The sequence below is a fragment of the Ctenopharyngodon idella genome, chromosome 1, assembly GCF_019924925.1.
Source record: "Ctenopharyngodon idella isolate HZGC_01 chromosome 1, HZGC01, whole genome shotgun sequence".
NCBI classification, from domain to species: Eukaryota; Metazoa; Chordata; class Actinopteri; order Cypriniformes; family Xenocyprididae; genus Ctenopharyngodon; species Ctenopharyngodon idella.
In genome coordinates, this window is record NC_067220.1 from 36,718,821 (window position 1) to 36,746,374 (window position 27,554).

Here is a 27,554-nt window from a genome sequence, read left to right on the forward strand (position 1 = left end):
ATTCAATGTGTTGACGTAATTTCAACTGAAACAGGAAGACAGGGCGATATATCGAACAGCCCCGTCCCTTTTTTAAAATAGCCAGTAGCATTTTGTTTATATCACAGCTCGGCCAGAGCCGCTGAAAGCTTTGGTTTCCTTCTAATCTCTAACTGTTTCTCCTCCTAATCTCCTCTATATCGCTTTAAAAGACAGCATTCTGTGCAGAATTCAAATGTGTCCGAACGCCGACTCGCGCATATGATCCGCTCTGTGCTTTCATGTCTCTGGACCAAAGCAGACTGTTCTCACGCTGCAGCGGTTCACGTGACAAACAGACTTCATTCGCTTCAATGGAAAGCATATTTACACTGTCTGAATCGTTCCCTATCCCCTATATAGTGCACCATGAGCCATTCACCATGTAGGGTGACCACCCGTCCCGCTTTGCATTGTACCGCACAGCATTTTCACCCCTTGTCCCGCATGTCGCATATTGAGAAAAAGTCCTGCATTTTCATCAGTCTGTTGGTTTTTAATTATCATATTAAGAAAACGTGCATGCGTTCTTTTGCCTTTTTAAGAAAGCATTTTATTTATTCTTTTTGCGGCGTAGTTTTTCACCTATACTTAACAGCGCTTCGTCAGAAGTAGCATCCCGCCTTACACATATACAACAGCCATTTTTTAAATCCTATCCAATGGTTGAAAAGAAAGGAGTAAACACAGTCACTAGTAGGTTGTGACGGATATCAATCAAAATGTGGAGCGGTGATTCGTTCCATGTGTTCCCTGTCAGAAAACAAACAGATAATTCGGTAAATTAAAATTTAAAAAAAAAAAAGACTGGGCTAGGACATATACCTGGGTGAGGCCGATAGAAGGAGATACCAAATGAGTGTTTTGCAGTTTATGTAAAAGCAGCTTTTCTATTTCACATGGAGGAAAATATGACGTTAGGCATCACAGCACATGCGAATCACACTCTCCATTCGTTTTAACCAAAAAAATTGCAACGTTCAGACACGACTTTCTTCTCACGTTAATAGTTCATTTAATGCAGGTTCTGTGGCGTTATTATAATGAAAAATGTCAAGATTGCATTATTGTAACACGAAAGTGCATCAAATGCACAAACAGGAATCTCTCCGCTCACAGGCGAATTCCCTTCTTGCACAAAACTGGACGTGCACGCTCTCGCTCAGATATTACATCTGCATGCTCAAACTTTGTGCCAAGTTTGCCAACAAATGTAAATCAGTATTTACGTAGCGTAAAAGTTTTAAATGTATCTGTCTCATGTGTCCCGCAAAATCACATCTACTGTCCTGCAACAGATCAATAGCCAGGTGGTCACCCTATCACCATGTAGAAATTAGTAAATGTGTGAACATACGACCGATTTCAGCCGCATCTTCAGCTTCTGTTCGTAGTGTAGGAGGGGGCGGGACTTCAGATTCTAGAGAGCATTTGATTGGACAGAAGGTTTGATGAGAAGCTGAAATGCGCAGTGATGTCATGAAAACCTGTGATCCATTTTAGCGGAAGTGAGAGACTGTAAGTTTTGAATGTTTATTTCTCCTGAATGAAAATTTTTCATTGTTTTGGAACACACCAGCTTATTCATAACCTTAACACCATGTCTACACTAGATGCGACTTTTATCGCGTCGCGCCGCACTTGGACTTGGACTACGGCGCCGCATCCAGTGTAGACAATTTCACTGATTATAATGGGTTCTACTATCTTTTGACGTGTCACGCCACTCGCGTCCAGTGTAGACACGGTGTAAGGCTAACATATTAATACCAAAAGCTAAAAAACTCAAATTTTGATTTCAGGGGGATTTAAATGATAAAAGGATAAAATTATCAATAGTCAAAGATAAACTTGGTTAATTCATAAATAGTTTGAAAGCTGCACGATTTAATGAGATATCCAAACATTTTTAAAAGATTAGAAAACTCTGCAATTGTGTGAAATTGTCATACAAACTTTTTTATATAAAAAATTATATATATATATTTTCATGTCATTTCAGTATTTAAACCTAAACTTTCCAGGTTTAAGACTAGAAAACATGAAGCAAAATCACTACAGGAAATGAACAAAGTGGATCAAAATGACCTGTGATTCAAAATGATTCAATGGTCTACAAATAAAAGGCTTTTTGTTGTTGTTGTTGTTGTTGTTGTTTGTTTGTTTTTAAATGTTGCAATAATGTTATTTGTTCACTTCCCATTCAATATAAGTAATTAAATCCATAACTAATTTGTGTTTATGTAAGTAATTATAATTTGCTCAGAAATAATTTAGCTATAATCTTTGCAAACAGGGTCATCACAACAAATAAAATAAAATAAAATAAAATAAGAGAATCCTCTAAATAGATTGACTCTTTAACAAATATAACAATTAAATATTATTATGGACAAAACTAAACACCAACAAATATAATGGTGAGTCAAAGTTTAATAGGAAATGCATATGGATTATTTTGACCCCTTTAACTAACACCGTCTCTACACCGGACGCGAGCGGCGCGACGCATCAAAAGACAATAGAAACCATTATACTCAGTGATTTTGTCTACGCTGCATGCGGCGCGACGTGACCCAACGCAACACAACCAATTCCCCGTTCCATTTCTAACGTAGTCTAAGTGCTTTGCAACGGTCAGTTTGTCACGTTCAGTGTAGACAGCTTTTAGCTGTTGCGGCGCGGCGCGGCGCGATGCAACGTGATAAAAGTCGCGTCTGGTGTAGACATGGTGTAAGACTTGGGACAGTCATAATACAAAAACGTTATTTTTCCTGAACCTGTAACAACAATATGATTAACATTTCTGATGCTTACATACTGAGGAATACATGGAATATCAAAAAGTTTTATTATTTTAATGAGAAATATTCCATAAATCACATCAGGTCAGTCGTTCAACCATATAGGACTGCTGGTCAACCATTCAGTCAGGCTTTCTCTCTCTTTGTTTTTCCTTTCTCTGACTAACCTCCCATCCGACCACACCCATCACTCTATATCTCAGAACAAGGTCATGTATAATTTACAACTCCAATAACCACCAAAAACCATTGCATATTCATTAAGTCTTTCATGTCAGATGTTGAATTTGAAAGTGCGTAGAGTCAAAGCCCTCTCTGAACTCAGATTTCTGTCATAAAATATGAAGTGATCTTTTGTGTTTTCTTTTATTTCTTTCATTTTTTGTGCCATCCTATTTGATATTCCAATATTATCCTTTGTGAGGGTGATATTGAAAGCTTGTGACAGGAGGAAGAAGAGACGTGCCATTGTATTTGATAAGCACAACGATCTGGAAAGTAATAATGAAAGGATTATGAAAAATATCACCTCAAAGATGAATGCAAGGTTACTTTCTAATGCTGTCTGGTCATGTCAAGCACTGCAAATGAGCACCTATGAAGACAGTGACCAGTCTGCGTATACAAAAAAAAAAAAAACCTTCTGCCTTAATAATCAAACTTCCAGCAAAAGAAGTAAAAGTGAATGATGGTTATAAATAAATAAAAATATATATTTCTTGGAAGAGTTTAGCATGGTATTGGATATGACAATGTTAATGTATTTGGTCTTGGCAGAACAGATCTGCTACGCTGCTGCTATTATTATTTCTACTGCTGCTACAGAGCAAGTAAAGTGTGGAAATTAAACCCGCCAGTAGGTGGCAGCGAATCACTGTTAATGAGTGAGTCATTGAGATTCAACCGATTCATTCAAACGGCTGATTCATTCAGGAAGTGTTGCTCAAGAGACGCAAAACAATGCTGTGGACTTTGTTTGGAACTATTTTTGTTGGTGAAATAGAGCGAAACAGGATTTGGTGTCTAAAATGTAAGTCACTTGATATTAAGTTCTTGTTCATTAAACTGTACGCTGTATAAAATCAATATCACATTTCTAATCATGCTGATATTTGGAGAAAAACGGTGCTCTTTGTGTAATACTGGTTAACAATATTAAATGATATAAATATAAAAGATATACAGGGGCATTTTTGCCCCTTATCTTGAATTCTGGGGTATTCTAACCCTGTAAAGCCCACTGTTGCAGAATTACAACATCACTTTCAACAATTTAAAAAAAAAGGCCTGCAAATGTTTTTTTTTTTTTTCTCAAGACCACATTTACATAGTTAATGGGTTCTACTGTTTGTCCTCACAATGCTATTGGATAGAAGAAGTGTTTATAGGTCCGGTCATCTGGCCATGAACTCACTCTACCTGCAAACTTCGCGTTGAGCTCATCTCCTTTTTTTGCATGACTGGATTTGTCAAGATTCAAGTAAGTAAAATTCCTTACATATTTTTTTTGTGTGTTTATTACAATGTCTAGAACACATACATATTTAGTTATTTTGGAAAACATTAATCAAATTTGATTTAGAGATTGTTAAGTCCATGTTGTAATTCTACAACGTTGGGCCAGAGTGGTAGTCAAAATAGCCTGTGCTCCTTACACATTACATAAGGACACTGCACTTCTCACACGGTCACAAATTGAAATTTAAACTGTTAGATGATTCATTGTAACTAAGTTCTAAATGTGCTTTTCTGTTAAATTTGTACTTAGTTTAGCTTAGACCATAATTAAATACAGGAATAAATTGTATGTGGTATTTGAAACTCCATCATCTAGAGCAGTATCTGAAACTCCCTGTATCTTTGTAGTTTTTTGTTTGTTTTTTAACTTCTAAATGATCCTGAGATTTTTTATGAGTGTTGCCCAAGTAGCAGTTTATAGCATTAGGAGATAGAAAAACCGGCTCTGAATGTTCTGGACTTTTTGGGGGGGATGCCTGTTGCATTGTTTAGGGACAGGTGTGAATGGTCTTGAATATGAACCTGTAAGTGCTCTGGGGGGATGCATATGTTTTTTTAGTATGAAAAGTAGAGAGCATAATAGGCCAGCCACACAGTATTGTTTGAATGTAGTAGTGGAATTTTGATTAGCATTTGCATTGAAATTATAATACTTTGATGGATAATAGTTAGATCTCTACCCTCGACACATGGTCTACCACCCTGTCTATTCTTTCAGTTTATCTACTACAATATAAGACCCATATGTATTATTCACAAAACTATTTTTTTATTTTTTCCATTTCAGAATGCCAAGATGTCATCTGACCACCCCCCACTGGATGTACGCAACGACATGATTGCACATTTCCCAGTAAAGATGAAGAGAGGACCCTGCAGACACTGCAATAATGGATACACAAACACACTGTGTAGCAAGTGCAATGTTCGCCTGTGCTTCTCAGATGAAAAGAATTGTCTTAGGGACTATCACTGTAAAACACAGACTTCATTTAAACCACAGTGAAAGTGATAGAAGAAAAAGTTTTATAAATACAAATGTTTTCAATATTTTTATTAATAAATGCTTATTCATAAAAAAATATGATTGTTGTGTGATTATTACTCATGATATATACTGTTATGGGGCTAAGTAAGCAATCAACCCTGCAAATGAATGCTTAAATGCTCTGTATATCTGTTCAGACAAAGTGAGTACAAATACAGAAATTCTGCTTAACTAGGCCCAACGTTGCAATATTACAACATTTCCCTAAAAAATTACTAAAATGTAAAAAATTTGAAAAAGAGGTCAAAAAAAATTTTGCTCATTTTTTTCTATATTTGGGTTTTACAGGGCTAAAGGCATTTTAATAGACTAAATCACGCAGTGAAAGCGTACACTCTAAATATGCACGCGCACTAGTCTAGACTATGTCACGTAGTGCATGCGTGCACTCAATGTGTGTGTTTTTGTTTGGTTTTTGTAAAGTGAGGGACATACTCGATAATTTCAGATCATTAAATCAACAATTACGATATCATAGATCGCACACCCTACAGCACTGGCCCGATCGGGCAAGTGACCGTTCCGTCTACTGTCCCAAGCGTCGTTGACGCTGGCCCCCGGTCATCGGGCAGTCCTTATTGTCGAGCCCTGGAGGGTTTCAGAGGAACTTTGAAAGCGCGCTGCAAACTGCTACAGCAAACACTGACCAACTATTTAAATGTTGAGCAGCAAGGTCATTATCTGCAGATGCAACAACAGGAACCAATCAGCTTGTGCCAAGTAGTTAACAATGTAATTGTCAGCAGGTTGCGTTAAGGACCTATCAGCCTGCACCATCTAGAATTTCATGACAGAACTTGGTATTTAAGCAATGCCACACAAAAGCGCTGTTGTTAACGCATTTCAGGTAATACATTCAACTTTATATAAAGCTCTAGGCAATAATATAGTTACATTTTGTGATGAAATAAAAAAAAAAAAATCAGGAAATTGAGAAAATAAACAAGAATTTAATGTAAATTAAAAACATTTTTACCAGATTTTTGCCAGTTGCTTTTCCAGTTATTTTGTCTGGTTTTGCGATGCCGATGAAAAATAGTTCCAAACAAAGTCACTATAGAACCACCTCTGAGGAACGTAGTTTTTAGTTCCTGAATGAATCAACATTTTTTGAACAAAGCAGTTCAGTGAGTCAATGAATCACTCATGAAAACAGTCTATTGCTGCCACCTACTGGCATAACAATGTAATGCACTACCTGCCAGTCTGTAAGGAAATACAAACAAGGAGAGTGATTCAACTAGTGAAAAGTCCCAGTGCTGTTGGGTCATATATCAATCTTTGTACCAGAACTAACTGTTGTATAAATATAAAAAAAATACCTTAAAGCTGCAGTACATAACTTTTTTCAAAATTTACAAAATTTAAATACCGAGCGAGTACATCATGAATCCATTTTCCAAACCACGTTTTTGTCTTATCCTGAATCACTACGGTACACCTATAATAAGTGTTTATGTTCGGACTATTTTAGACCGGTCAGGTCGCCACCACTGCGGAGTTGTCCAGTACCTGCGTGACTCATCAGACATAAACAGAGAGAAGTAGCTCTGGCTACAATATTCTTCCGCAAGACGCATGTAGTTTTGTTTATTAACTGCTAGAGTAGCAAAAGTTATGGACTGCAGCTTTAATATATATATTTAAAAATTATTTAAACCAAATATCACTCTATAGAAATACTGACGATAAAATTTGGTCAATATAAAATATAAAATTATTAACAGTCAAAGAATCTCTAAAAATACCCAAAATGAACTCAATGAACAATGGTTAATTTTTAAATTGTTGGAATGCTACACAATTTAATGAGTTATCTGAATATTTTTAAGTGACAAAAAAGCTACATTTGACTTGTGTGAAATTGTGGTATGAACATTTTTTTTGTGATAATTTTATACTTTAATATCATTTAATTATTTAAGCATAATAATGTTAGACCTGCAGGTATACAGAAGAAAGAGGGTGAGACATGGTAGTTGAGGATGAAACGAGTTACCTTGAGATTTTCCCTCTCTCTCTCTATGCGCTGGATCTCCTGCCGCTCCTTGTCTAAAGCCACCTCTTTTATGGTGATATCATCTTTCAGCTGTTCAAATTCGAGGTTCATGTTCTTCACCTTGCGTTTCATCTCAGCATTCATATCCTAGAAGTGAACGCAGGGAGGCGTGTGAGAGACAGACACAAAGACAGCCGGCCAGGCAGGTAGACAAGCACCATAGTACAATCACACTCAAAACGCACAAGCGCACACATTCACAGGAGAAAACAAAGTGAGAGAGCAGTAATGGGTCATCAAGGAAAAGCTGACAACAAAGGACAGTCATTGGTAGACATGAAAAATATATCTTTGAGAAGTCTTAAACTTAAATTTTCTCACTGCAGTTTTCAAGGCTTCTCTCATTTGTCTTTTAAAGACCAGTGCAGTGGCAGTGACAGTAAAGGTTTTTACATAAAAAAAAAAAATATTTCAAATAAATGTTTTTTTTTTTGTTGTTTGTTTGTTTTTTTTTTTACATTTTGATAATGAATGGGCAAATAGCTGGTTTCATGCCTGATATTTTCATTTTTCATTTAAACTTCTACATAGGCCAGAAATGTTATTTTTATTTAATGCTACTCCTTTAAATAACTTGCTCAATATGTCTCTTCAAACTGTTGCTCTGAATGAGAAAACTGACCCCACTATAGAGCTCCTTGTGGCAATGCTGAGAATGCAACTTGTGTTGCATTATGAATTGCATTCTGACAAATTTTGGAGCGAATCAATGCATGAAAATGATTTTTGCGTAGCTAGAAGCATTTGCATTCATGTACTTTTGTAGAGTTTCAGGCCTAAGTCCACACAGCAGGGAGGTTACCTGCTATTTCACACTTAGTACATATGGGTTGGATTCCCGGACAAAGATTAATGTTCACGCCAACTTCACACAAGCTTCCATGGGGTGTATTTCACAAATAAGTCATCCCATGGATCTACTGGCCTCTATGTCTGCTCTCATGTTCACGGGGAGCAGATCTATAACATGAAGGTCTACGTACACACACACACACACATACACACTTACCTTGGCCTCGATCAGGTTCTTGCTGAAGAGGTCCCTCTCTGTCCTGACATCCTCATAGACAGACTGTTTGTGCTTCAGTTTTGTTTCAGCTTCTGCGATTTTCTTCTTATACTCATATATCTGCATCTCCTTCAGTTTAATGTCCTCCATATTCTCAAGAACCTGTAGAGACAGACAGGGACAGTGGGTTTAAATCAGCAAGACCACAGCTGTAGCTGTCTGTAGCTTTGGTAAGTTGTCTCACTGTTTGTTGTCTATATAGGCAGCTACCTTCTAAGCATCCTATCTCAAGATTGGTACAATGCTAAGTCACATGCACACACATTTACGTAGTTATATTTCACTCTCACAGACTTGACTAATGCTTTTTTCCGAGTCAAAAAGATTGAGAACCATTGATTTAGACTGAATGCCTTGAATGTAAATTCGGTCAATGTATTTTGAGACTGCCTTATTCGTGAAGGATAAGTGTGATGCCCCCATGGATTTTGTACAAAACAGGGTATAATGTAAAGCAACATCATTTTGTTGCCTGCTGTTTTCTACAGCCTTTCTGCCAAAATTTTGGAACCGACTTTATGTTATTCATTGAGAGGTTATGCAACCTTGCACTGATGCAAATTCAGACTCAGGATTGCCTTTACCCTTTTCTCCACCTTGTCAGGTTTTGATTTGCTTTCTTTAACTCGATACATCAGGAAAACTTTAGAGAACCAAACAAACAACGTGCCTTTATTGAATTTCACTGCAGTTTGAAAAGTTGCCAATCCATGTTAACCTTTTCACTTGTGCATTTAGCAAAGCACAAAAATTCACAGTTTCAGTGGAGTTCAGTGGAGTGAGCACATGCTTTATGGATGCAAGGGATTTTTACACTAAATTGAATGCAGAATGTGTCCAAGGCTATGCCAATCAAATTCACATGCTATTATCATGGTTAAATACCTCCTGTAGAGACAATTGGTCAACAGCCTTCAGACATGTATGCCAAACAAGTAGGGATAAAAAATAGTGCACGTGTCAAGCGAAACAACAGGCTGCAAATACTAAACCCTTCTGCAAATAGTGTGTATAAAATCAACTAAAGCATCAGAAAATAATGCCAGTCATTTCCTGTAAATTCAACAACTCAAAATTCATAGTCTGCTCCAGGGCCTTATAAATCAACTTGTGAACACCATAGAGTTTCTCCATCATCTCCTCAATAAATCTAGCTAAATTCACTGATCTGAACCTGGCAAAAGTCACTTTTTTATCCCCTTAAATGTCGTTCTATAGGACAACACATAATAAACTGCATCAGCTTTGTCCAGTGGGTGATTATGTGGAGCACCGCAGTGCACAGAGGCACCAATTATGTCAGATATCAAACAATCTAACCTAGAAAAAGTTAAGATGGAAATTGCATTCCAGGGGCCGAATTCACAAAATATTCTTAAGAATAAATTTCTTCTTAAATGCTTTTTACTTCTTATTTAAGAATAATATTATTAATATTTTGTGTTCCAAAAAACCAGTGGTGGACAGTAACGAAGTATTTTTACTTCATTACTGTACTTGAGTACATTTTTCAAGTATCTGTTCTTTTACATTGGGAAACTTTTACGTTTACTTCAGTACATTCCAAAACATAATATTGTACTTTTTTACTCCACTACATTTCCTAAAAACATTTGTTCTTTGTTATTTTGAAGAAATCCACTCAGAGACGTGATGGCAGTGTCCGATTCGAATGAGCAGATTCTTTTCATTTAACCTGTTAAATCGGGTTGCAAATCGCACTGAACATTCATTTGTGAATTGGCCGGATCCGACTGCATCTGTTCTCGAGTCAACAACTCACTGATTCAAATGCTCCAGTCAGAGCGAGTCTCCAGTTAACAATCCACTTGACAGAACTCTCTGTCACAAGTCAGTCATGACAAAAATAGTGTGTATTCTAATTATGGTTATTATGGTTTTTTTTGTGCAGGCAGCACAAAAAGAGACTCTTTAAGGTCTTTTTCCATCTGATTGATTAGCAAATCTTCTGTAAGAACCGTCATGCAATCAAACAATAACAAAGCTTGTCATTTTCTTCTTAAGCAAAAAAAGAGATGCTCTTAAGTATGGAAGCATGTTTCTACGGAGCCCTGCACATGAAATGCAGTCACAGTCACAATTCTGACTTTTTTTCCTCACATTGCAAGTTTTTATCATGCAATTCTGACTTTATATCTCGCAATTCTGACTTTTTTTCTCAGAATTGTTTATATCTTGCAATTCTGACTTTATAACATGCAATTGTGAGTTATAAAGTCAGAATTGTGAGATATAAACTCGCAATTCTGAGAAAAAAAAAAAACATCAATCTTTTTTCCCATTATAACAGGCAATTGTGAGTTTATATCTCACAATTCTGACTTTATAACTCGCAATTCTGAATTTATATCATGCAATTCTGACTTGATAACTCGCAATTCTGACTTTATATCTTGCAATTCTGAGAAAAAAAGGCAGAATTGTGAGATATAAACTCACAATTGCGAGAAAAAAAGTCAGGATTGTGAGAGAAAAAGTCGCAATTACTTTTTCTGTTTTTTATTTCATGGCGGAAACAAGCTTCCATACTTAAGATAATATTTGAGAACTTATTAAGATTGTTTCAAGAATTGCACTTAGGAACATTCTGAGGAAGTTGAATGTTGTTAAAATTTTGTATCACCCAGCCCCAGTACCATCGTTGCATACATGTCTGCTAGTACATGAAAGTGTGTGTCTTCTTCTATAGAAAAAGGATTTCAGAATAAATTCCAGATTCTATGTGATCAACGCCTTCACCTCATTACGCAGCTTCACTTTAGTGCTCACATAATGTTTGCAAATGATATTTTCCATGTATAGATATAAAGGAGAACATACATGCTCTCATTATTTAAAGGTCCACCAATAAAATACAGGCACATTTCTATCAGTCTTATTATTCAGGAGTAAAGGACGATCACCCTTAATGGTTTTCTATAAATAACATGCCTCTAATGATGGTGGAACATTGGTGAAATGTAATGAGACAGTCTGGAGGAGGTTTGTGCTGGCCTTATAAAAATTACAAACTGGATATCTACAGATAAAAATGAAAATTAAATCTGTAAGCCACTAAAGCAAGTTAACAGCTGTTTTCAACTGTGTAATACAATGCTGGTGTGTGAAGGAGGCAACAGATAATGGTGTAAATAAATGTTTAATATCACTCTTCTGTGCCAAGATAACACATTTCAACTCGCATACTTCCTGCACCAGCTGAAGGGGAATGCTAACAAATAGCTTTCTTCAGGCATTACAGACCTACTTGTTTGAACCATATTACTTATTTTAAATCAGGAGAATTTTTATTCTCTGCAAAGAACTACAGTGTGGAGTCAGATCTCAGGAGGCAATCTCAAAACCATTAGCTAAGAGCTTTTCAACACACGGCCTTACTAATGCTTATGGCTGAACATTTTTTACCTGGAATTAGATTATTAACTTTTCCAAAAGAAAAAAAATCAGTCTGAAAGAAAGCAAATGTTAGCAATGCTGAATACATGAAAGCGATGTTGGGTGTCTTAAATAGCCTCTGGTTCCTAGGAAACTGTGAAAGCTGTTCCAAAATAAACACCTTCTGCAGTGCAACCTTCATGTATCTAAAAACTGAAGGTGACTGCTTGCGTGTTTAAGACAGTATAACGTGAGTAAAGGCAGAATATATAGATAGAAACAGCATGTGTGCTTCACTGTACACTGTACATCCAGTATGTATATCCTCAGTTGGGGCTTAATACACAATTAGCATTCTGAAATATAATCGATTTGATTGCACTGACACTATCAAATGAGAACAAAACTTGAACTGAATTGAGCTGATTAATGACACTTCTGTAGAGTTGCTTAATAGCTGCATCGAATTTGTTTCGGAACTGATGAACTTTGCAACATCAACACAGAACTGAATCAACATTTAACTAAACTGAATAGCGGTACTATTGTCTCCTGTAGAGCTGCTTTATAGCTGCTTTAATTGAACTGAATTGGGGGGGGGGGAGTGGAAGTGTTGAAAGGTATGTTTCATAATTGATGAACATATGATGAAACATATAAATGAAACATTTATAATGTAAATAATTATAAACTATAAGAAATATACTACATATTTCTCTATGTATGTGTGTAATATACTGTTAAATCATTTAATATATTGATCATTCATATATAGGGAAATATATTTTCCTTTCGTAAGGGTTATTGAACTAAATTGAATCAACATTGAACTAACTTGAGCTGAATAATGATATGATTATCTTCTGTAGAGCTGTTTTAATGCTGCATCATTTTTTTCATAATTGATGAACTTTACAACATTAACAATGTCACTGAACTGAATTGAATCAGCATTGAACTAAATTGAGCTGGATAACAACACTATTGTCTTCTGTAGAGCTGCTGAACTCATTTCATAATTGTTGAACTTTGCAACATTGACACTTATTGAACTAAATTGAATAAACACTGAACTGACCTGAGCTGAATAATGATACTTTTATCTTCTGTTGAGCTGCTTTATAGCTGCATTGAATTTGTTTCATAATTGATGAACTTTGTAACATCAATACTGTCACTGAACTGAATTGAATCAACATTGAACTAAATTGAGCTGAATAACAACACTATTGACTTCTGTAGAGGTGCAGAAATTGAAGTATTTTCATAATTGGTGAATTTTGTTTATTTCTATGAAGCTGCTTTTAAACAATATGTATTATATAAAGCACTATACAAATAAATGTGAGTTGACTCGATATGTAAATGTATATACAGTGTATGTGTGTGCAGGCGGAGTACTAACGTCTCGGTTACAAAGATAACCCTCCTTCCCAGAAGGAGGGAACGGAGACGTACGTCTCACAGACAGGTCTGTCCGAGGTACGTCGAATGTGACCGACTGAATGGAACGAGGGTTAGACGTTAGTACTCCGCCTGCACACACATACACTGTATAAACATTTACATATATATATATATATATAGTAAGAAACACTGTTAAATTTTGCAAAATCCTGGCAATATTTTATGGTGTAGATCTTCGAAGGCACTTGATGCACCTAGTTTACACAGAAACAGGAACACTATTATATGGAATATATTATATCTAGTCTTATCTGTCTGAGACAGAAAGAGAGTTAGAGGATGTGCCTGGAGCTGAATGTAAACCTGAATCCTGCTGTTCATGGTGCAGTGCACTTACCCAACATAAAACCTGAGAAAACAAATGTCAGGGCAAATGCCAGGATGCTAGAGGGTGTGTCAACACCAAAAAAGACTGATTTTTCATAGACAGATTTTTTAGCACAAAGGTATTTAATGACCACATCACATCATAGTCTGTAATTATAATTAACACCACCGCTTTTCCAACTTGAAAAAAAAAAAAAAAAAATCAGCAGATAGTTTTAATCATAAGAACATTTCATTTAAAAAGAATAACTTGTTAGCAGCAGAAACATTTTGAACAGCAAATTAAATGTCTTGTTATGTGGCACTATTTGGCCAATCAATCAATCTTCTTAAAATGCCTCTTTCTTCATCTAATGCATTTCTACAAGTACAGTTCTAATTAAATGAAAGACTAAGAATAGCAGCTGACACATTAACCAAACTGTAATTTTGTCATGTTATAAGATCACTTATAAAAGGTCATGCCAAGATAATGAAGCGGACTGCAGTGTCGATTTACAGGAATAGTTCACACTAAAATAATAATTCTGTCATCATTTACTCAACCTGATGTAGTTCCAAACCTGTATGACTTTCTTTCTTCTATAGAACACAAAAAGAGTTCAGCAGAATGTTCACACTGGTCTTTTCCGTAAATTGACAGCATATAGTAATTATGTTAATCATAAAAGGTTCGGTAGGGTTCTTGACTGAATTTTAAAGAATCTTTTATGCCAAAACGTAACAAGAAATGTCTTAAATGATTGCATAATTCTTTCATGTTTAATGGGTTATTTTATTTTTTTCTAGTGATAACTAAAAGTTTCAACATATAGGAAAACTCTCACTTATTTAAAAATAAAAAAGACATTAAATTACCATTGTAACCAGTAGGTGGCTACCATTTCCACTGCCTAATATATATTTTCAATCATTTTGCTTTTGAATTAGACATTATGAATGATAATGCTGCCCTCAAATGTTAATCTGGAGCCTCGGAAACTTAAAATAAAACTGCACATTGTAATTTCTGTAAGTTAAGTCTATTTATTACCAAGGCATTTGTCAGTAATGCAGTCAGAATGGGGGGAAATGGGAATAATTGCACTAAATTTTCTGCTTGTGCTCCTAAAATTTTCAGTAAGGGGCTACAGTGCTCCTAGTAAAAAAAAAGTTAGTCTGGAGCCCTGGGAGTGAATCCCCTAAACTATCGTTCTAATCGTTTTAACTAAAATACCGTCGACAGAGGCGTCGTGTTTTGCTTCTGAGGCTGCTTTGCAGAGTGCGCACTTGAAATGTTGCCTTGTCTGCTTATTATAAGCATTTTTGGGCATGTTGTTTGAGCTTTACTCATTGAAGTGATCCAGAGTTAATAAAGTAGAGAGGTGCAGGTCACCATATTTTGGTCTTGTTTTCAATATAAAGCATTTGGATTCATCTCGTTTTATTATGGACTTATTGGCAACACAAATGAGGCAAGACTTGTAACTCTTTCCCTGTCATTTTCTTTCGCACACATACAGAAGAGAGACACATCTCTGATGTGCATTCAAATACGCAATTAACAACTAGCTGTTCAGTTCGGTTCTGTACACACTGCGTAGAAATTTTGTAAATGCATTTGTCACTACCTGCATTTTTTGGGAGTTAATTCAATTCTGTCATGACAACTGTTGGAGTGTTTGGCATGGTAATGGATATGTTGATATGTTTTGTCTTGGCGAAATAGATCTACTATGGTGCTGCTGCTGTTGCTGCAGAGCAAGTACGGGACATGCTACTGCCATTACATACAAGACACACTGCTGAGCAAGTAAGCAATGTAGTATACATGAATTACCTATAGCAGATCTATACAGGTGGAGCTGGGGAAGGTGGAGGGTTTCTGAAAGCACGCTGCAAACTGCTACAGCAAACGCTGGCCAAGTATTTGAAAGTTGAGCAGCAAACTCATTGGCTACTGATAGAGCAGGAACCAATCAGCTGTACCCTATAGAGAATGATTTGGTTGCAAGAAGATTAAGGACGCCATCTAGAGTTTCATGACAGAACTTTGTATCTGTAGAATGCAGTTGTCACTAAATTACTGAACTGTGTGTGTACAGAACAGGATTTTACACTCTAAATGTTGAACTACCAAATTTAGCTGCAGTGTGTACATGGCCTATATGAAGCACCTGACATAACCCTTTAAGATTCTATATAGAACCTTTTCTTCTAAAAGTGTACAGTAAATGATAACAGAATTACATTTTTGGGTATTTGTTCCTTTAAGAAATGAAACTTTATTGATGGCCATATAAGTAAAAACAGGTTGAAGATCAGTCCTAATTAGAACTGTTCTCTAATTATCTTATTCACTGCACTCTTGACTCAACTTGATATTAGCCCATTATAAACAAGTTTGCTCATAAGTACCTAAACGTCACTGCCTTGAAGTGTGTAGAGAGCAGCACACATGCATATGCACTGTTGCGATAGCAACAGTATTATAAAGTCATCAGTAAGACGACTCGCACAAGCACACTGAAGTGCTACAGCATGAAAAAATGCCTTCAGGGATTACAAGAGAAAAACAAGAGACTCTCAACTCTCAACAACTCTTAGAAAGTAAAACATCATAAGAAAAAGAAATGTGGAGGGATTTAGATGTTTTCCACTCTTAGGCCTGAAACATATTCTATGCAAGTATGAATGTAAACACTTTAAGCTATGCAGGGTAGATTTCATGCGTCATGTTTTGAAATGGGTTCAAATTCAATTCACATCTCAGTGCAATTACGTGTTGCATTTTCGTTACTGCCACAAGAGACACTATGGCTTCTACAGTTGATGTTCTATTTCCATAGTTTTAGAGACTCTTGCTGAGTAAGTAAAAGCTAGGTAAACTATCAAAATGTTTATAGCTAGCTACCTGTTTACATCTAATAGCACAGACATTTGAAGGTTACTCCATTCCTCCCTTGAGGTTTAAAAGTACTGTATGTATGTACTGTGCAGTGCACTGGTGAAGTATTTCCGTCTACATATTTACATAGAGAGTGTTTCTGGCCTTTTTAAACAGTTTTGATGATAGGCTTTCAGTTGAAAGGGGCTTTCACTCTGAAAACAAATTTTTTTTTTCATTCCTATGCAGCATTCAATCCCCATTGTATGGATAAAATATTAAATTCACCAACATTTTTTAATGTAGAAATCATATAGTGCACTATAAAAATTATTTTTCGAAGTTGTAAATAAAATAAAGACTATTGGAGTATGTTTTACAAAAAATACTATTTCAGTTTTAACAGGTAATGATTTTGTACTTTTTTTTTGCTGTGTTCTCAATTTCACTTTCTATCCTCTTTTGTAAAATCCTAACTAACAAAAGCCATCTTTAATTGTGTTATTCTTCAGGAAGTGACATCATGTTTGATTATTGAGTGGTTTGTCTCACTTAAAGGGATAGTTCATCCTAAAATGAAAATTAAGTCCTCAATTACTCACCCTGGTGTTGTTCTAATGCCATATGCCCTTTAAGATAAAAAAAGATTGACAAAAATGCGACATGAAATACAATCCATGTAACTTCTTCTCTGAGGTGAATATATCCGTTGTGTTTATCCTTACAAGAAGTTATCGGGTTCACATCTGTCAACTGTCATTCTGACCATCATCAGACAAACAGAGTTACGGTCCGGTGATATTTGATTCAGTAAAGAAAGTACACAGATACTTTTCTGGGGGGATTTCTAGGCGTTGTTTTTCATGCTGCGTTTTTATTAATCTCAATTTCTCTGTTTTTTTCTGTGCGAGATGGTGTGAACTGCAGCGCTAATACAGTCTCATGAACACGCACGCCATGCAGAGAAGACCAATGGCCAAGGTCAAGAATTTTGTTAAATAATACATTCAATTTCAGTATGTTTTTCACTAAACCCAATCATACACCCCAAGAACACATGGAATACAGCACATGTCGCACAGGATTATCCTGTGATACTTTTGCATCTTTTTTAAAAAAGTTTGATGCTGGTCACTATTTACTGCCATTATATGGACGAGCATGAGCTCGGACATTTTTTAAAAATTCTCCTTTTGTGGTCCATAAAAGAAAGAAGGGCATATAGCATTAGAACACCAGGGTGAGTAATTTATGACTTAATTTTCATTTTATGGTGAACTATCCCTTTAAAATCATTCCATTATATTTTGATTAAAAAATAACATCCAAATTTTGAAATATGGTTAAAGATTTATCAAAATTAACTTCAAGTTGACATTCTCAATCCCTCAATGAGCAATGGCTAAATCAGGGTGCACGATGTGCAATTTCGGCCACAATTTGGCAAATTTTTTGCAAATCCTAAATGATTCCTCTGATCCTAGGCCAAAATCTTTAGTCTTTGATTACTAGTTTGACAAGTTCGCTGACAGCCAATTAATGACAATTGTGATCAAATTTTACCTCCAATGAAATTCTGCCAGTGTCAGAGGTTTGAGGTACAGTAACAGTCCTGTAATGTGACTTCTACTACGATGACCATTAAATAAAAAAACAATAGGAGCGCAGAACCTGATGACAAAATTAGTGCGACAACAACAAACCACCACTTGCTCCACACACATCGCGCGTGTGTGTGTGTGAGAACATGCTATACCTTCTTGGTGAGCTCGCTGGCCTCATTTATGTAGCGATCCCTCTCTTTCTCCAGCTGGTAAATGATCTTTCGCTGTTTCTGGGCTTCATCCCTGTAGTTTAAAATCTCCTGTTCCAGAGTCTTCTTTGACTGTTCCTGTAGCTTAACAATGGTCTGCTGTTTGTCTGTTTCATTCGCCGCCTTGATCATATTCTGGGAAAATACACACATACAGATGTAAGAGGTTACACAAAAGATCACTTTGTAAATATACTTAGCAAGAGTGACTCAAGATTTTCAGAAAATAGACGTAAAAACCGAGCTTGAGAATAGGATGATATTTCTCTGTGATGTTTTACTGTTCAATAGATCAAAGAAAGCGATTCTCCAAGGTAAGCTGATATCAAAAGCTATGTTTGTATGCCACAGTGTGTGCATTTGTGAGACAGAGTGTCTCCTGTGCAATTAAATATGAATATCCTGTTATTTTCATACGCACAATAGCAATGCAATATTCAGCACATCAGCAGAAACATCATGCACCTTCTCTTGTTTTTTGAAATCCATCTGTGCATCATAACAGCGTGGGGAAGCTATGAGAACTATGAAACTGCAGAACTGCTTAGAAAATTAGCACTGAGGATGCAAAAAATAAACCTCAAAGACTCGTCTAAAAGATAACCTGGTATTAAGATTTGTTTCAGGTGATCCAAAGCACATCCAAAACGCAGGCCCGGCTTCATGTGATGATCTCATGCCCCCCTCCCCCTCCCAACAAAGCCTGCCGAGAGAACGCGATCTCATGCGAGAGAGACATCCTCCCACTGAATGTGATTTCAGCTTGCTTTTGTTTTTGGGGTCTACTAGAATAGGTTTTCATGCTTGAATTTTCAAAAACACATTATTTTTCACATAATTGACATTGTTGCAGCACCTCTTTTCCTAGTTTATCAGTAACGCTCTGTTCATTTCCTCTCTATTCAGTATCTATGACCCCCCTCCTTCTGAAAAGCTCAATGTGCTCTGATTGGTCAGCTGGACCAGTGTGTTGTGATTGGTCAACTGCTTGAAGCGTGTTTCGGAAATGTCACACCCCTTACCATAACCGCAAATTTTAACTCACTACTAACGTGACTCAACCAGGCTTCGTCCCCTTTTTTTTACGTATAAATTATTTAAATGAGGAATATTGTGACGTGTTCATTCTCAGAGGAAAACTCGACTACAATTGACCCTTCGCCGGGAGTTTGATTGACAAGCGATCTAACCAATCATAACACCAAATCAGCCATTTTGTCCGATAAAGCAGTCAGGAGTTAGAAGGTTAACCTCGGTGGACTTGAACTTGAAAAATGGTGTGTACTGATGTCTTTCCGTGTTTGAAACAACATTCCTTTTCATGTTCATTCATGTTTATTTGATGCTATAAATTAACTAGTAGGAAGAGATGATCGGTTCACGAGTGACACATCAAAGAGCCACAAAACGTTTTTTATTGTTTGAATTTCTTATAAAATTACACAGTTTGAAAGCTGGGACTTTGTTTAATATCATAAGTAACCTGCTCTGTCTTGTCTGTCGACGTGTTGTCAGTGTCCTCTTTGCTCAAGCAACAGTAACTAAGGGGGGCGGGTCTTTGCGAAGGGTCAATTGAGGCATTTCAGGGAGTTCAGAAACAGTGCACACTTATATAGAGAATAACTCCCTCTGGAGTGACTTTGTGCTTTGTAATTTTAAAATTAAAAACAGTATATATTAAAATTCAACTGACAGGCCTAGAAAAACGTTGTTTTGTCAGTTACAGTTCTTTTCAATTGCTAACATACTTTTGTCCAATCTGTAGTCACATTTTCAAAACTCTAAACACAATTAGCAAAAAATGCAGTCAATTAACACATTTCTAAAATTTCTTTTCATACAAGCTTACCCCTTATCAAAATTATGGATCTTTCTCATTTTATTTACAAATGCTTAAACACGGCATGTCAGAAATGAAGATCTAATGTTCCAATCTTTAAATATAGTATAAAACCTCTACTTTTGCAACAACAGCAGCTCAAAAGTACTGAAAAAATATATAAAACAAATACTGAAACAATTGATAAGCATTTTTTAAGTAGCAGATCACTGAAATATTGAGAAATAGCAGATTCCAATCTCAGTTGGAGGCATAGTCAGGTGTTGAAGTTCTTTTCATTACGTGGACATACAGTAAAATAGGACTCTGAATTGGTTTTGTTCAGTGTGGATGCAGAACAACACAGAGTAGCAGAGAGAGAGAGAAAAGAGAGGAATAGATGAAGGAGAAGAGGAGTAGTTGGATCAGGACAAGGGAGAAGAAGAGGTATGGGAGAGGAGTAAGAATGTGTGCTGGATTGTACATCTCTGTTTTTTCCCCTTACTCATGTGGAACCTATGAAAGCTTATTTCTGCCATGCATAGAAAATAAAAAAGTAAAAAACATTTTTTTTTCTCAATTCCTAGTTTATATTTCACAATTCTGAGAAAAAAAGCCAGAGTTGTGAGATGTAAACTCACATTTGCGAGAAAAAAATTAGAATTGTGAGATAAAAAGTCACAATTACCTTTTATACTTTTTGCCATGTGTACATTATAAAGTTTCAGGAGTGACAACCACATTTAAATGCGGGAGTGAATCTCCTAAATTATCGTTATACCAAACACTCAAAACTGCTATAACGTTCCGGCGTCTGGCATGTTTGGTATCCGTTATTGTGACCGAAGTAATATTACAGTGACAAAACACTCGTTATTTTCAGCAATTTAACTAAAGCACAGTCAACGGAGGCGTCGTGTTTTGTTTATGTTTGTGCAGACTGTTTCATACAGAGCGCTCTTTCTATGTTGCCATGAGCACTCATTATAAGCGTTTTTGGGCTTGTTTACAGTTTTTTACAATCGCTAGGACACATTTCTCAATACTTAGGTCACTTTTTCAAAACTCTTCACACAGTTCTCCTTACCAACTTTCATCTTAGCACAGAGGTTAACTTCACATTCAAAATGCACTAATGCATCTACCAAAACACTTCATACATGACTCAAATCAACTCATTCTTCCAGAACACTAGCAAAGGTTTTCACCGAGCAAACACACTTTGTCAGTCATAAAACATCGACCTAAAAACACTAACATCAGTTAGCATTATACAATGTTTTCTTTTTTTAAATTTCTTTACAAAACAAGAATGACACTCTCTACTGCTTATAATTCACTGCAGTGTATGTTACATGGTCCATGTTTACATTACAGCACAAAATTATTCCTAAGGTTCCCCTTTTGAATTGATGGTAATGAAATTGAAAGACTAATGCTTGTGTAGGTATTCAGTTTCATCTAATTGTTTTGATAGTATTTGATTTTTTAAATTCAGAATATATTTCATAACTATATTACTGTAGAAATGTAGCAAATTTCTTTCTTATTCAGTTTTGTATTATGTTATTGTTTTGAACTTAAGTTTACAGTTTTGAAAACAGTATGTAAGCATGTGCAAATTGGTGTGTAGGTATACAGAGGTTTTGTCGAAGTGAGAAAAGAATTCATGTAATTTAAAAGATATAGTTATTGAATGCATTTTGTGCCAAAGCAATGACAAATGATCCACAGTTTAGCCCACATAGATTTCTGTTTTGCTCAGTTTTGAAAAAGTGACCCAAGTATTGAGAAATGTGTCCTAGCGATTGTAAAAAACTGTAAACTCGGCTCATATAACAATCGGGTTTATGGAGTTATTAAAGTGAGCAGACATGGGTCGCGATATTTTGGTCTTATTTTCAGCATAAAGCATTTGGACTTATTTCGGTTTATTATGGGCTTGTGTTTGATGGCTGATTTTTTTTTTCTAGCAAGATCTGGCAACACAAATGAGTCAAGGCTCGTGCTGAGACACATCTCAGATACATGTTAAAAACGTCATTAACAACTAGTTGTTCTCAGTTCGGTTCTGTACACACTGCATTGAATTTCTGTAAATGAAGTTGTCACTACCTGTATTTTTTGGGAGTAAATTCGGTTGTAGAATGTGGTTGTCACTCCTGTATTTTACTGAACAGTGTGTACAGAAAGGGATTAAGCACTAAAAGGTGAACTGGCAACCGAATTTAGCTGCAGTGTGTACGTGGTGTTTTATTCTGTGGCGGAAAAAAAAGCTTCCATAATAACCAAAGGCCATGTATGCTGGATTTGTTGTTGATCAATGGCAGCAGTTCCATGTTATCATTTCAGTAAAAGCTTCATGTAAAGCATTTACTTCAACGATTCCACTACAACTGTTCCAAATATGCAGAATATGTGGTCTGAGAGTAGGGCACTAACTATGAAGGGGACACCATCCCACCCTCTATGGGGGCACTAACACCACACACCCACCCCCAGAAAGAGATTTCAATGGAGGTGGCAACTGAAGTTCTGCATAGGGGACCCATTTGACCAGTAGCTGCCCTGAGCAATTCTGTTACTTTCTTCTTCTTTTTTTCTACTGTACATTTATAATGTAATGACTTATTCACTTTTAGATAGTATGTTGCTATGTTGCCAAGAATGCACAAATTTAACGCTCAACCAAAAATGTAGAACGGCTTACATGCACTGCAGTGAAAGGAAACTGAATTATAAAAACAATGGATTTTATATTTTCTGCAGGCAGAACTGAAACATGACAAGTAGTGCAGTTTTCATAATGCCATCAACTGTTAGTATTTTGAGTCATTGCGCAATTATTGACTATTTTTCATGTTGGACAGAAAACTAGTGCTACTTTTTTGACAGAACGACTCGATTTTGAATCAGGTTTGCTGTGTTTTTATAGAGTTTTTAGTCTTTTGAAATGTAGAGTTTGTATTTATTTAACAAAATCTGGTTTTGGGCAGAAATTTATCCAGTTGGCTAATTGTGTGATATAGGTGTGTTGCTGCGTTAAGAGTTTAGAAAAAGTACTTTAAGTATTGGTAAAATTGTAACAAAAATATATATATATATTTTCCTTACAGGTGGATTCATTACGTTTTAATATTGTTGTGAGGTCATTTTGCTAGAAGTAAATTAGAAACACATGTCCACACACACCTTATTCAGGATGGCCTTCTCCCGCACCAGTTCATCTATAGCCTTCTTGTCCATTTCCATCTGATTTTTTGAGGCCTCCATTTCTAAGAAAAACAGAAAAAAGGCACTTATTATTATTTCATTTTTTTTAGTTCTTCTTTCAAAGCCAGCGGGATATAGCGCTAATTGTTACTTTTCTTTTTGAAAGGCTTTTCGCTAATAGGGTTGTTTTCAGAAGCACTTTCCACAGTCTGTGAAGGACCAACGTAAAATAATTACACAATTCAAAAAGCCCATTATACGGCTGCAGGCAGAAGGAGGCAGAAAAGAGAACTGGGACATGCAAAGACAGAAAAAAAGAAAGATTGAGAATGAGCGAAACGGGAGAATGGAACGGTGCCGTGTCTCGGCCGTCAGTGAGCAGGCTTGCATGAGTGGACGATGTAGGGCTGCGCTGTCATGTGAAATGGCCATTCCATGTTCTATCCTCGGATGACCCCGCCTCCTCCGCTCTTCGGACAGCCAGCTCACTGACCCCGCTGTCACAGCCCATCTCATCAATCACCCAGCTAACCCTGATTAAGATGACAACATCCATCACCGTGGAAACCCCGATTAAGATGACAACAGGGCTATGGCTCCATCCATCAAGCGTCAAACACCCTCCATCCAAACCGTCCAATCAGAGCCTGGAGACTTTCACTAATATGAGGATTTCTTTATAAATTACTGGCTTGATGACAAGTCTGATCATTTGTCAAACTGCCCAGATGGGATCAAGGACACTACGATAAATTAAGCGCACATTTTGTTTTTGTCGCTCCATGAAACTTCCACTCATACTTTTTCTCCTCCATTTGGAGATGTTCTGTAATTTCAAAAAGAATGTATAGTAACACTTTATTTTAGGGTCTTTTAACTAGTTGCTTAATAGCATGCATATTAATAGAACATTGGCTATTTATTTGTACTTATCAAGCACATATTGATGCCTTATTCTGCATGACCTTATTCTACATTCTTAATCCGACCCAATACCTAAACTTAACAACTACCTTACTAACTATTAATAAGCAGTAAATTAGGAGTTTACTGAGGGAAAAGTCATAGTTAATAGTTTATATGTGTTCCCTATACTAAAGTGTTACCGAACATATGATACAGTATGTTAGATATATTACAATATGTTCTGATAGGATCACAGGGGAAAAATACTAAATGCAAATATCAAAAAACAACTAATCATTCAATAGCTAAAGCAAAGGAGAAATTCTACTGTATTTTGGTACAAATTCATCTCATTTGTTAAAACGGGTGGATAACAACATCATCAGGTCGCATAAAATAAAAAATAAAATAAAAAAAAAACTATGCAAATTAAATAAAAATAAAGCACAGATTATGTCAGTGGTTCGGAGCGTGTATCAAACTGCCAAAGTCACATGATTTCAGTAAACTGGGGGGCGTGACTTTGGCAGTTCGATACACTCTCCGAACCGCTGATTCGAAACAAAAGATTTGTAAAGTTTCGAAGCTTCATGAAGCAGTGTTTTGAAATCACCCATCACTAGATATTGTTGAATAAAGTTGTTAATTGTTTTTTTTGGCGCACAAAAAGTATTCTCGTCACTTCATAACATTAAGGTTGAACCACTGTAGTCACATGAACTGTTTTAAATATGTCTTTAGTAGCTTTCTGGGCATTGAAAGTGTTCATTATCTTGCTGGCAATGGAGGTCTCACTAAGCCATCGGATTTTATCAAAAATATCTTAATTTGTGTTCCGAAGATGAACGAAGGTCTTACGGGTGTGGACCGACATGAGGGTGAGTAATTAATGACAGAATTTTCACCCTTTAAAATGTTCTGTCAGGGGCTTCATATATAGAACCTTTTACGAGTTCTCATCATAGGATCATTTTATGGATTTAGTTTTAAATAATTTATTTTGTTTTAATCCCTCTTTCATTTTGATTAAATTTTATGAATTAAACAGCTTGTAAACATACTTTATCACTAGAAAAAAAATTAAATAAACATGAAAGTTTTATGAAATTAAGACATTTTTCCTTATATATAGAACCTTTTTGGCATAAAGAGTTCTGTAAAACTAAGTCAAGAACCCTAGGGTTCTGTATGGAAACCCACTGAATCTTTTTATTTTCTAAGAATGATAATAAAAAATAATCTGGTACTGTGTTGAATCACCACTTGGTGTCCAATATAAAATCTGAGTGTGTACAGTGGTTTTAGAGTACAAGAAACAGTTTCTAGCCGGAGAACATTAAGAAACAGCCACACAACTTTCATTGAATGTTCACATTCACATAATCATGTTATAGGCATATACATTTACATCTTACAATAGTCAACAATTATTTCAAAGAAGTACAAAGAATTGCATAAGGCGGGTCTTTTGTGTTCCAATTGTTCAACTCTCAATCTACTGAGACAAAGCTCTCTGGATTACAGGTTAGATGGTCAATAATTGATGAGACTGATGCAATTGTCCAGCTACATTGGCTCTAGAGTATCTCTGAGCAGTGCAGCCTGTATGATGGAAGGTAAGACTGAGGTTAAGCACCAACACTGTGCTCAGCTTGTCTGCACAGATCTCATCACTTAGCCAATGTGATCCAAAGTGACTAACTTTACATGGACAGTCCTCCTAGAGCAACTGTGCTCAATGGTGACAGCTCAACCTGCAGCCTTCTGGTTACCAGACCAGATCTTTACCACTATATCTACCCCATGAGACACTTGGAGCTGAAACCATTAGGATCCACTGCCTTTCCTGCATAGTGTCTCCTGAGAAATCTATCTGCACATGCTCAGCTGGGATGGACAGACTGTGAGTATCATCAGAGTAATGGATGCTGGTTTTGGCTAGAGGTCATAGTGTCTGGAAGAAGAAGGATGAGGTGAGCAGGTGTGGAGGGAAGAAGCAAGAGATGGAAGACCAAAGGACTCTGGGTCTAATCTGTTAAATCTGAGTCCATTTCAGATATTAACACACAATCCTGCCTCAAAATGGACTCTCAGTAGACAGAATGCTTACACTGGATATTGTTTAAACATAGCACATGGATCTCTTTCATAGTAATTCTCAAATGGTTTTGCTTCACAGCCCAGATATTACACTGGACACCAAGCGATAACCCAACACACTTCCAAAATTATTTATCTGATAAAAGTAACAATAATGTCCATAAATAACTAAAATTGAAATGGATTAAAATGTGGAAACACTGAAATGGATTAATATTACTATGAACTATATTAAAATAAAACAAAATAAAATAAAATAGCTGATATTTAGCCTAAAGTAACACACTTTAGACTAAATATTGTATCAGTGTTTTTAAAGGATTAGTTCACTTTCAAATGAAAATTAGCCTAAGCTTTACTCACCCTCAATCCATCCTAGGTGTATATGACTTTCTTCTCTTTGATGAACATAATCTGAGATATTTTAATAAATATCCTGATGCATCCGAGCTTTATAAAGTGAATTTGAAAGTGAATTAATCCTTTAAGTGATACATTTGCCTTTTGATGTAAGCAACAAAAGATATGGTAAGCCTTTTCTCACTATTAATTGATAGTAGATAGACCTATTTATTTTGCTGCCCTATGCACAATTATATGGTTAGTTGAATTTTATTATCTGCATCATTTCGTCCCTCCTATACACAATGCTTTTAGAACAGACCTTCGACCCATTTTTGTGTCGCAACCCACTGATTTACAACATGATCCCCCATGATCCTGTAAACACTGGTTTTGAACCTTGATAGTTAATGTCATTTTGTTCCATTAATTTCCCCTTTTTATTGTTTCTTTATATTACCCCTTACAAAGCACAAATAAACAGTCCATTTTACGCCTCCAGATAAGCAGTCTGAGCTCTGAACATGAATCAGATACAGAGACTGGGGTCACTTTATCACCCCGGAGTCCAATGCCACCATGTTTCCTTTCCCTTACTACTCTGGAACTGTGGTGCGCACACACCTGAGGCCTCTAGGGGTGCGCAAGGAAATATTTGTAATGGCAGAAAATTTAGCTATAAATTTACAGGTTTGACATGAGCTCATATGTCGCACATGCCAATGTTTTATTGACAAATAAAGGTTTACATTGCAAGCATTAAACATAATGCAAGCATTTTTAATGTCA

At 36.2% G+C, this 27,554-nt stretch overlaps 1 protein-coding gene across 1 annotated transcript in view; it reads right to left on the reverse strand.

The window, feature by feature from the left end:
• The window catches only part of cfap58 (cilia and flagella associated protein 58), a 127,002-nt gene that overhangs the window by 85,679 nt on the left and 13,769 nt on the right, over positions 1 to 27,554 (reverse strand). The window contains exons 8-11 of the mRNA XM_051894694.1: positions 23,397 to 23,479; positions 18,329 to 18,520; positions 8,457 to 8,618; positions 7,388 to 7,534 (exon numbers count right to left, since the gene is read on the reverse strand). Of these exons, the coding sequence (XP_051750654.1) occupies positions 7,388 to 7,534; positions 8,457 to 8,618; positions 18,329 to 18,520; positions 23,397 to 23,479 (584 nt within the window). The remainder of the gene's footprint in view (positions 1 to 7,387; positions 7,535 to 8,456; positions 8,619 to 18,328; positions 18,521 to 23,396; positions 23,480 to 27,554) is intronic.